Genomic DNA, 12,025 nt, shown 5'->3' with positions numbered 1-12,025 from the left:
GCTTCCACTTACTTTTAAGTTGCAATTTCTTGTTTTGATTCTAATCGAATATCACACATGTATTTTCTTAGTATCCAATTAAAATAATATTTGTGCCTTTGTAATTTGTATCCCTTGAATTTGTGGCTTGGTAATTTGCAATCCTAAGAGCTTGTGCCTTTTTGGTATCCATTGTATCCATTTAGTTATCCCTGCTGTTGATCTTATTTCCCAATCCTGATTAATATAGTATTTAATGTTTTATTCTTCAGTTGTGTTTTAAGTTTTAACATTTTATTCTTTGGTTATACACTTTTAACATTGGTCGGTGCCCGCAGCAATGCACGGGTGGGTAACCCCTAGTTCTCATTAACCAGAAAATCAAAATACAATTCATAAAGCCAAGAACCCATCACTGTTGACCACCAGCTCACCGCTGTTGACCACCACTCACCAACAGGGCCGCCGTTGGGGAATTCGTGAATCGTGCACTCATCTTTTAAGAAATACTATTGAGAAGAATTTGTTCAGGTGCATGCATGGTGTTTGACAAAATGCTGCATAGAACTTTCAATTTACAACCCTATTCTTATAATGTTGTATGTACAGCCATAAATACAACATAATTTACCACACATGTTTTTATATTTCTTAGTATTCCTTTACAACAAGATACATATAGTGAACAAACCTTACGGCCCTTTAGGCTAACCTATGGGCCAAGTTGAAGTATACAATATTATACATTATTACTATGCAAATTCTCTAGTAAATAAAACTTACAGTGGACTTGTAGTTTAATCACTTACAAGTTACAAAGAGGAATTTATTAATATAAACATACATACTTCACACAACCTGTTTTAAGACTTGACGGCTTCAAGAATTCTCTATCTTGCGTTTGGGCCGCTCACCGCTTCCACATTAAAGGATACATGTCCACTTTGATCATATGGTCTAACGTTACACGCTTTCTCTGCTTGCAAACAATTTTTGAGCTCTGCCGCCACACTGTTCATGGTGGGCCGTTCGATGGAAGTGTGGGAAACACAAGCAATGGCCAACTCTACTACCTTCCAGGCTGTGTTGGTGCTAAACCTCCCCTCTAACCTTGGGTCAACTAAGTTATTAACGTTTCCTCGTGCGACCATTGACTTAACCTGGTCAATCAAGTTTGTGTTCCCTGATGTTGCTCGTCGGCCTGTGATGAACTCCAAGAGTACGACCCCAAAGCTATACACGTCACTTTTCTCACTCAACCAGTTACTTATGTAATACCTGCAGTATAAATTAATTGGGAAAATTGAACAATGATGAAACAGTTAGTTATAGGTTGTATTAACATATGACTTGTTCAAGTGGACAACTAGCAAGTCATTTTTTTTGCTTAGTCTTAAACTATTCTCATCTATATTAGTTCATATATATATCACAAATCATTCCAAGTTGGTAGAAAAAAAACGGTGTAGTTTTATGTGCATCTTTCAAATTGAAAAACATCAAAGAGAAAAACTCACTCAGGGTCAAGGTATCCACGAGTGCCAACAACTACTGTTGATTCATGGGTGGCATCTTCAGTTTTAAAAGCCCTTGACATCCCAAAATCTGCTAGTTTTGCTTGGAAAACGTCATTCAATAATATGTTTGAAGGCTTCACATCTCTATGAACTATTGGTGGCCTGCAACCATGATGCAGGTACAAGAGCCCTATAACATCAAGCCGTGCATGCGAAAATTGTTAGATTTGGTGCTTACAAAACACAAAAGAAACAAGCCCGCATTAAGAAATCTAATAAGTAACCTTCTGCTGCATCACACACAATTTGTAACCTTGTTTCCCAGCTCAAGACACGTGGATTTCCATCTGATCAAGTAAAAAAAATGTAAAGAGATCACATAATTGTTAGTTAATCATCAATCCCATTAAGTTTATTAGAGTTTAGTTAACTCTGTTAGAAAATACCATTAGTATAGTTAGTGGCAAAATTGTAATTAGATGATAGTTTTTGTAGATAATGTAAATATATAAAGTAGAGCCGGTGCAACGTCTTATGAAACGTCGCGACCCTTGCCGGATTAACCGTCGGAATAGCCGTCGCCGAATAACCGTCAACAGAGGGTATAAATACCCCTGCCCGGTCAATTGTAATTCATAAAAACAATTAATATTCAATTTATAATAAAATCGTTTCCAATATCAATTGTGTTCATATTATTGTTTATTGATCCAATTTGTTATCAATAATCACATAGGACATTCGAATGTTAACAAGCGGACAGGTGTCGTTTTCAAATCGATAAACGCCTACCACAGAAAAATGCAGGTAGGTCCGATAGATGAAGCCTTGTACCGACTAGAGAGACAAAATGGTAAGGTGATAGATTTTGACCTTTCTTGACATAGTTTTTTTTTCCATCAAAAGTGTGACTAAGACCTACATATTATACCTTTTTTTACCCATGCCTTTTAAATCTGTTGGTGAGTTGTGAATAATTCTTTTTATTGTTCTTTTAAAGAAGTCACTAACTGTGAAATATAGTGGTACTTAGGGGGTGGTGTTTGGGATTCCTTATTTTGTCTTCGTATAATTTTTCATTAAGTTAATAAGAGAGTGTTTGGGATTCCTTATTTTCATCAACTTATAACTTATAAACATTTTGAAAAGTTAATAAGGTGTATAAGGTGTTTGGCAAAACGTAAGGCCTTATGGGTTTTAACTTATGGGCAAGGCAAAATAAAGAGGTTTTGAAAAGTTAAGAATCTCTAACTTATTAACTTAATGTGTTTGATTTACCTATTACGTCATTCTAACCCTCAAAACCCATTATCTTTCAATTAAAAAAGAGTGTCATATTTAGTCATTTTGGTTTTCTCCAACACATAAGCTAATCCAAACAATTTTTTTAAAACTTCTTTTAGAAAATCAATAAGTTAATAAGGACTTTTAACAAGAAGTCCTTTTTCAATTAAATAAGGAATCCCAAACACACCCTAAGTTACAAAAGTGCAACTTATGAAACTTTTCCTCTCACAATATAAGCAATCCCAAACACCTTATTACTTTTCCAAAAGTTTATAAGTTATAAGTTGGTGAAAATAAGCAATCCCAAACACCCCCTTAAAGTAAGGATGACACTTTAATTACATCAAATTACCAAATAGATGCTTTTCTAAGTTCCCATTAGCCATGTACTCGTAGATAATCCCCTTGCGGTTGTTTTCATTGCAGTATCCAACTAGTGAGGTTATGTTTTTATGACGGACATCCATTAGAAGCTTGACCTGCAGACAAAATTTTCTTTTACGGTTTATTTTTCTTGCTATTTAATATGACTAAGTCTTCTTGTAACAAAAGAGTTAGCTTCAACAGTCATTTAGCAGGTGATTGTTTAAGCACCCTTGCTTATTTAGCCTACTGTAATCGTAATAACTAAAATATACCTGTAACCTAACTAGTACATGAAGAGCTAGTGGTACTTTTAAGTAGTACAAATGGAATGCCTTGGGAAAATTGGCAGAAATTACCTCTGCCTGAAATTCCTTGTACCCTTGAACTGATGATTCAGTAAGCATCTTCACAGCAACCTGGTCCTTACCATTATACCCATGGTACACTGTTCCAAACCCTCCTTTCCCAATAACTGTTTTGAAGTTGTTAGTAATACTCCTCACCTCAGAATATGTGAACTGTTGATTTCTAGGTGTAAAAAGCTCATCTTTTAGGTTCAAATCTGCATTCGTTGATTTAAACATCAATAGATTGAAAAATTAATTCTCCATCCTCAGACTTCCAGTTAAATTAGGTCATTATATCTGTACATACTATGTATATATATATATATATGTGTGTGTGTGTATAATATGTTGCTAGATGTCTACCACCATCTAAGTTGAGATATGTTGAATCTTGTTTAAGAATGAAATGTGTTTGGATCTACATGAAAATACATATCATGACAATGTTTACATTGACATATGATTCTAAAGAGCCACACATTGAACAATTAACTTGATTCACCGTATCAAGATAATGAGAATTAATTGTTGTTTAGTAAAAAACAAATATAATTTATTGAAACATGATTAAGTGTGTGTGTGTGTAAACATGTTTATGTATATACTATATCAATTATGATGCATGATTGTTAGTAAAGTTCTTAGAGTACTTCAATCATTGTAAATCTTGACCGGTTAAGGATTCATCTAAATCATTTTAACCAAATGGGTCAAGTTCACATTTCAACTTTGGTGAGACTAGACTCAATAAGCGTTCATATCCTCTCAATGTTGTGATGTTCCTTGACATAATTAATTAAGATTCTTAACTAAAACACATAACACGTCATAGAACGTTCATATAATTTCAGTTATATACGTGGACCCAACAAGTTAAATGAGAACATGGCGATCACATTATAGCATATAATCTAACTATATATGTCAAACTTTTTAACACACAGTATTCTTGAAACCTATATAAACCTTAAGTCATGAAGTATGAACTCACCGTCGTTAGAATATCCTGCTTGTTGATCATTGTTCACTCTTTGTTGGCCTCCTAAAAGTCAATTTGATCATTAATATATATATGCATTCATATATATTATATATATTAATTATAACGTTCATAATAACAATGTTATGTACCTTTTGTTTTCCGTTGTTTAATTATCCATACGATGGCCAATGCAGTTAATAGCACAATGACACCACCAATTGTTGTTGTCACCGGAATAACAACGTTAGTACCATTACTTTTTCTGCATGAACCCTCAAGACATGAGCTTTTATCTTCCTCACTGATGGTTTCAATGCTGATAATGCAATTATTGTTAGAACAAAGGGTACAATTATCTGTTTGATTTTTCTTACGGTTTAGTTTAGAAGTGAGGAGCAAATTACCTTAGAAACAACGATCCTTTCTTTGACTTTGCTAGAAGTTCTGCTGGAAGTGGTCTTGTGAAATTGTTTCCTTTTAAGTTTCTGCAAGGAATTGAAGACCATTTATGCATTGTGTGATAACTTCTGATCTTGTTAGCTGTATAGCATCTAGAGTTTATGGTTTCTTCATGTACGGGGGTTCCTTTATCTAGTTTTATTATTTAGCATATATTCTATATAAAATGATGTGTGAAACTCATTTTGTACATATGTTGGCAGACTAATTGTGAAGAAAAAGAAACACATAACAGATTATATTCTATGTAGAGAAGGATTAGGAAATGGTTATTTTGATGTGCCTGCATTATTTATCTGTTTAGTTTAGTTGATTGTCTACATTTTACACAATTTATGTAGTTGCTACGTTCCCTTCTCTAGCATGTCGCGCCCAGTTGTGTGTTTATTAGCGGTATCTATTTCATTCCTAGGAATATGGATTAGGTACTTAATTACCCTGATGGTTTAAATCGCACGAGGAAATAGTTCTATACTGAAATCATACTCAGGCTGTCGTCTTTGTGGGAGACCCATTTTTTGTTGTAAATGGGTATGCATGGTGACCCTGATCCTAACATTTCACAAAATTTCTAATGACATCTATATGAAGTACAAAAAGTTGTTCAACTGAGTGCGCCACGTGCAGTACCCAGTACCTGAACACCACCAAGGGGGCGCAACCTCCTTAATTCTCCAGGCTCGTTTGTACATGAATAAGAATAGCCATGAGCGAGCATGTATCACCTCCCTAACGCGTGTCAAACTATATTCTTATTTCCCGTTTGTCTTTAAGTAAATTTCAATTACTCAAATAGTTTGATGGCACACGCCAACATTTAAAGTAGGGTCACTTCACTTTGTTGCCTTAGTTAGCTCATCTTTCTACATAAAACGAGGCCTGAGCCTCACAAATAATAGATATAATTTATATCTCCAATATGTTATTATAGATCCTATATAGCAGTGGACTTACAGAATCCTCAAGTGGTCTTGTCGAGCGAGAAACTCTGGCACATCACCTGTCAAGTTATTGTCGGACAAGTCTCTGAAGAAGAAACAAGGAGAAGTAAGGACCTTGAGAAACAACTTACTTTGTTAAAAAAGACTAAAAACAAAAGACAGAAACAACTTAAAATGATTCTATCATAGTGAGATTTGCTAAGGCATCTGCTATTTCTCCACTTAACCGGCTAGAAGAAAGATTCCTGCATTAAATTAATTTGCTTGAGTAATTGTGTGCGGTTGCAAAATGGAACTATTACAAAGTGATGGTCATTAAATGGAATACATACAGGGAAATGATTTTGGCTGCCTGTAAGTCATTGTAGTTGCAGCCAAGACCATCCCAAAGAGATTCACGTGGGATACATGGATCGCCTTGCCAGTTTTTCTTTAACCCATATGTTGACTTGATACTCCATATTGCAGCAGCTAGTTTAACAAAAAGACAAAGGGGTAAGACATGTTTAAATGTAAATTAACTAATGCTACTAGTAACATATATCTTATTATAATAAATAAGTAACTTGTGTTCATATCTCCTACAAAGTAATATAATGATTTTAAACAATTAAATATCTAACATTTAATCTAATATGTTACTAAACCATAAAAATATTCTAATTGTATCTTATCTCTTCAATAAATTTGTTATTTGTAATTTTTAAACTTTTTATTATTTTTTGTTTCAGCAAAGGCTAATCATGACGTTAATTAAATCTTTATGAAAATTTTTGGTTTATAACATACTTGGTGGGGTACCCGTGTAGAACACTTATTAGAATAAATAAATTTATTTGGTAAAACTAAATTACACAATACGCAATATTTGTAAATAAAAAGTTGAAAAATCATAATTCCCTAAATATATCTTTTTATACAATATTTGTAATTTTATTTGTAATTAATTTATCATTCATATTAAACTTAGTAATTTCACTTTGTTTTTTGTTTAAACTCTAGATAATGGACCACATAATTGACCATGTAATAAACAGGTTGTCTCATAAACAAACAAAATATCTAAAGCGAATGACCTTAGGTTTTATTAATTTTCACTACAAATAAACATAAAATGAAAATTTTCTTCTTTAAATTTGAAATAAATTATTTTATCTAAATCAACGTGAAATCCGTTACTTATAAAAGTTTAATATTAATAGCTAATGCAATATATTTATATAAAACAAAATAATATATTTACGTTGGTATTAAATTTTTTAAACCAGAAAATAATTATTACAAAGAGAAAATAATAAAATATAAAACTATTAACAAGAAAAAAAAATATTTAATATGAGAGAGAGGTGGGAATATTTTGTTTTGATCAATCACATACAATGGCATATGAGATTAAGAAACCTGTATAGAACACATGTTATAATAAATAAATTTATTTAGATAATAACAAAATGTGAAATATATGGGTGCAAACGTGCCGAGCTGCTTGCGAGCTACTCGAGATCGACTCGTTAAAAAAATCGATCGAGTCGAGCTTAATCGAGCATAAGCCCGAGCTCGAGCCTAAAAGTAAGCATGTTTAATAAACGAGCCCGAGCTTTACTTATCGAGCTCAATCCGGCCTGCGAGCCTAACAAGAAACGAGCATGTCATTTATATAACTTTTTAAAAAATATATTTAATAATTATTAATTAATATATATAATGTTATGAAAAAATAAACAAATATAACTAAACAACATATATTATTTTATACATAAAATTGTAATAGCAAATATATATATAAATAATTATAATTATATAATAAAATAATTGATAAATATTAAACGAGCCGAGCTCAAGCTTGAAAATCTACTCATGAACCGAGCTCGAGCGTTGAAAATATAGCTCGAAATGAGCCGAGCTCGAGCTCTGTGTAAGTTAAACGAGTCGAGCTCGAGCCGAGCCGAGCTCAGGCTCGACTAGGCTCGGCTCATTTGGACCCCTGAAATATCAAAAATATGTTTAAAAGATATAAAGATATAATATATAGTTGAACAAATTACACATTAATCAATAACGAAATAAAAAGTGTTGTTGAAATTTCGTAAATCTCTATATATTTTTCTGTATACAATATTTGTAATTTTAACCTCCATATCAAAATAAGTAATTTCACTTTGTTTTTGCTTTCAACTGTAAATAATGAAAGACATAACTGATCATGAGTTAAACCAGGTTGTCTGAAAAATAAATCAACCATCTATAGTGAATGGCCTTAGATTTTACTAATCTTTATTGCAAACAAATAAAATGTGAAAATTTCTTATTTTTGAAACTTGAAATTAATTGTTTTATCTAAATCAACATGAAAAATCGTTACTTTAAAAGCTTAATATTAATGACTAATACAATATATTTATATAAAACTAAATAATATATTTATGTCGTTATTAATTTTTTAAATAAAAATAATAATTATTAAAAAGAAAAAAAAGTTAGATATAAAACTATTAATAAAAATAGAAATGTATTTAATAAGAGAGAGAGTTGGGAAATTTTTGTAAAAACTTACTTGTGTAATGTCAAATGAAATTTAGAAACCTTTATTTATTATGTAGCATAGATTGGATTAATTCAATACCATTTAACAGATGAGTTTCTAATCTAGTATATATATATAATATGGGAAAATTCACAAACTCTCCATTTTTGACCCACTTTTTCCGGCTTTAGCCTAACCCAAAACAAATTCAAATAATAGCCAAACTAATCCAACGTAAACCATTTCTAATCAGATGGAATAATGAGCCTATCAGGACGCGCCACAAAGTATACTATTCCGCCGGATCCGACGGTTTTCCTTTTTGTCCGACAAATTAATGAAACAACCCGGCATATTAATAAACACTCAGTTCATGCTTTTGTCGGATCTGACTATTTAATTTGTCCGACAAACCCAAGATTTTTCAATTCGGGGGTTTTTGATTTTGAGTTCTAGTGTGAAATTGGACACTATCGTTGTGTTCTCATCAAAAAAACTAAGCGATTTACACTATTGATTTGCTTGATTTTGTGGAGAAATAAGAAAGATGGAGATGAAGGTTAGTTATAAAGGTTTAGGGTTTGAGAGGTAGAAGATGAAGAATTCTGTCGGACCCACAAAAATTCTGTCGGATCCATTAATATATTGACACGTGACGCGATATTAAAGGTCCAAAAATTCCGTCGGAATAATTTGGCTATTTTGGGAATTTGTGTTGGTTTTGGGCTATAATTTGAAAAACTTGGTAAAAAATGGCTAGTTTGGGAAATTTTCATATAATATATGCATACCGTCTTGGTTTTCTGTTTGATCCAGTTGGAACTGCTTTACACGGTAAATCTCCATCGCATTGATGAGAGGAGGGAGGGTTGAATTAAGTGTTCTATTTATTGTAAATGTATAGCTCGAAGAACCGGTACTCGGTGATGAGCTATAGATGGTGTATCTGTAAGGTGGTGGTGAAAAGTTTGTCTCCCAGTAGTCCCCATTCAGATAAATATTGAATTCTCTGGTCTCGTTGCTTTTTAAGATTTGAACTTCAGCAAAGTGAAGACCGAAGAAATACTTAGTGGCGATAGTAGTATTGAACATCAGGGTTATAGCATCTGTAGAGATGGTAGGTATAATGGCAGTGCTCATGACTTTTGATGGTACTCGTATATCACCCAAAGAAATTGTATTAGAACTCTGTACCACCGTAGTGCCAGGCACAGTCCACGGATGCCAAAGTCGGTCATACATATCATCTGCGTACCTGTGTCAGCAAAAAAATGAATATAACATAATTACAAAGTTAGTCGCTTGTCACGGAATATCATATAATAAGAATTCACTAAGCTTGAGCAGTTTATGCTGTTTAAGACATTCAAAATGCTAACCTGACTCGTATAGTTGAACCAAAATTGACACGGTCATACAGGTCGAGTGATGTTGATGGAGGTTCATAAATGGTTATATTAAAAAACCTCAATTCTATTGCTGAAATGAAAGGATTTGATTCACCTGTCTTTACAAGGCAAATGTGTATGTAATCTGATGGGGCCAAGTGTATTATCTCATAGTAATATTCACCAGATGGATCTGTAGTATAAAAATGTCCCCAAAAATCTGCTCCGAGATAGAGATCAAAATCTTGGGTTTGATCTTTAGAGTCGTAGTTCCCATACATGAACCACACCCTTATCAAATAAGTATTATTCTTCCCTTCTTTGGGTCTGAGAGTGTAGCAGTTTCGGTTATTTTGAGGAAAACTCCTAAGACTTTTGAGAGGGAGATCAAGGTTACCATAGACATATTTAGGCAATATTTCTGCACTTACTCCACCTTCAATGAAACCTGCATCTGAAACGTAGGTTATGCCTGTTTTTGTATCGGTGTATTTTGAGCCTTCGGGTAGTCCACAATCGATGCTGATGAAACCTGCAAATAAAGTTATAAATGTTAAGGGGCTAGTGACACAGCTTGTTGCCCATTTGCCTTCTATTTTGATGTAAAAGAATATATGTATTCTATTACCTAATTATTTAAGGAGTATGCAAATTTTCTTAAAAGAAAACATTCGTAGGTACCTGATTGATCATTTTGTGCATGAACCATAGCTAAGGTGAGAGCCACATGAAGAATGCACACAGTAAAGAAACTTCTCAAGATTTTCATTTCTACAGCAAGAGATATCAGGTTGAGGTTTGAACTTAGAAGTATATTTATAACATAGTTAGTGTTTACATATTAAACTGTTTGCATGAGATCAGGCTTATGGGATTAAGAAATTAATACAAATATTGCAACTTGTGATGTTTTTAGTACACTAAAAGAATAGTAATTAGACACAAATTATGGAACTAAACTAACGATCTTAATAATCAAATTTCAACTTTTGTGATGTTCGTTCTTTTATTAAATAATCAAATTTCCCTCTGAATGATTCATATATTGTTCATTGAATGCTTGGTTCATTTACATTCCTACCCTTGATCCATTACCTACTTGTTCCGCTCCTTTTCTTTAACCCAACCCTTGACCCACTATCAATATTATAGCTTACATTTTTGTTCTGGTACTTATAAGAAAAAGCACAACCAAAATCAAGATGTACATAAGAAAATGATTTGACATTTCTAACTAATATATATAAGAAGTCCTTTGGTTTCTCTTTAATCTTAACATGGTCTCAACAGTCTTGGCAGGCATAGAGGATCAAAACTTGGAAAAAGCTGTTTTTAGGATAAATAGTTATTGAAAACATAAACGAACTTTGATAACTTTTGATCCCTTAAGAAGCAAAATTTTCTACACTATACTATTAAAACAAGATTTCTTTTCATAAATAATATGCATTCTCATAATTTCTTGCTAATAAAATAATTAAAAATTAAATTACATTCAACTTCTATAATTTATCCTTAATATAATAAAAAATAATCACTCTAATCGATTCGTTCGATTCCACGTATACTTCACACCAATTCATTTATATATCTTATTATTTGTGTTATTAAACTGTTTTTTATTATTTGTCATTTTTTCATTTCCAACGGATTTATGAAAAATAATAGTTAAACCGGTTATGTTATGATATAAATTCATAAGGCATGTTATTAAAATAAATATTAATTCATTCCTTTTGTTTTACTTTTTTTTAACCACTCATGTATAACACGGGTTTTAACATAGTTTGTTATTAAAATAGATTAAGTGGATTGGCTGAACTTGAAAATTCACTCATTGAAATTGAATAAGTAAACAGTTAAATTGGATTCGATAGGATGACACCTCAAGGAATACAAAAAAGGATGTGTTAACGTCTATATAGGTTTGACTTGATTATTTTAAGATCCAATTTATAATCAGTCTTGCATTCTTTATTAACTAGGAAAGGGAAGTCATGTTGGGTTATTTCATACAGTGATTATCTCTAAATAACTGTCCGTACTCACATTTATAAGCTGTCAAATCTAAACCTGTTGTTAGATGATCCGATAATCCATTCCTCTGTTTCTTTTGTCTTGGTTTGCTATCCTGTTGACTGATTATAAAGTTAGGGACTTAGCTACTTAAAACTAAAATCTCGTTGGTTTTTGCAAATAATAAACAAAAAACATACCAAATAGGCCGTTTAATTA

The 12,025-nt window shown here is 32.4% G+C and overlaps 1 protein-coding gene across 1 annotated transcript; it reads right to left on the bottom strand.

Annotated features, from left to right (window-relative positions):
- Positions 1-768: 768 nt before the first annotated feature.
- On the bottom strand, positions 769-10,715 carry LOC143554358 (putative LRR receptor-like serine/threonine-protein kinase At1g05700). Its single transcript, XM_077044128.1, has 13 exons — positions 10,472-10,715; positions 9,782-10,322; positions 9,194-9,657; positions 6,211-6,349; positions 6,052-6,123; positions 5,892-5,963; positions 4,883-4,963; positions 4,628-4,794; positions 3,506-3,711; positions 3,136-3,262; positions 1,781-1,843; positions 1,497-1,686; positions 769-1,257 (listed from the first exon to the last, which is right to left on the bottom strand). The coding sequence occupies exons 1-13, from the start codon at positions 10,557-10,559 to the stop codon at positions 870-872; spliced, it is 2,598 nt and encodes an 865-aa protein (XP_076900243.1). The 5' UTR covers positions 10,560-10,715; the 3' UTR covers positions 769-869.
- Positions 10,716-12,025: the final 1,310 nt, after the last annotated feature.

This window comes from Bidens hawaiensis, unplaced genomic scaffold, assembly GCF_021521415.1.
Source record: "Bidens hawaiensis isolate Kalapana, Puna unplaced genomic scaffold, B.hawaiensis_p1.1 tig00017667_1, whole genome shotgun sequence".
In the NCBI taxonomy this organism is placed as follows: Eukaryota; Viridiplantae; Streptophyta; class Magnoliopsida; order Asterales; family Asteraceae; genus Bidens; species Bidens hawaiensis.
This window is presented reverse-complemented; position numbering and strand designations above follow the sequence as displayed.

Coding starts and splice junctions, on each gene's coding strand:
- LOC143554358 (XM_077044128.1), bottom strand. CDS start 10,559: ATGAAAATCTTGAGAAGTTTCTTTACTGTGTGCATTCTTCATGTGGCT. Junction 4,964..5,891: donor CAAGACCACTTGAGGATTCT/GTAAGTCCACTG, acceptor AATTCCTTGCAG/AAACTTAAAAGGAAACAATT. Junction 1,687..1,780: donor TGTGTGTGATGCAGCAGAAG/GTTACTTATTAG, acceptor TTGATGTTATAG/GGCTCTTGTACCTGCATCAT.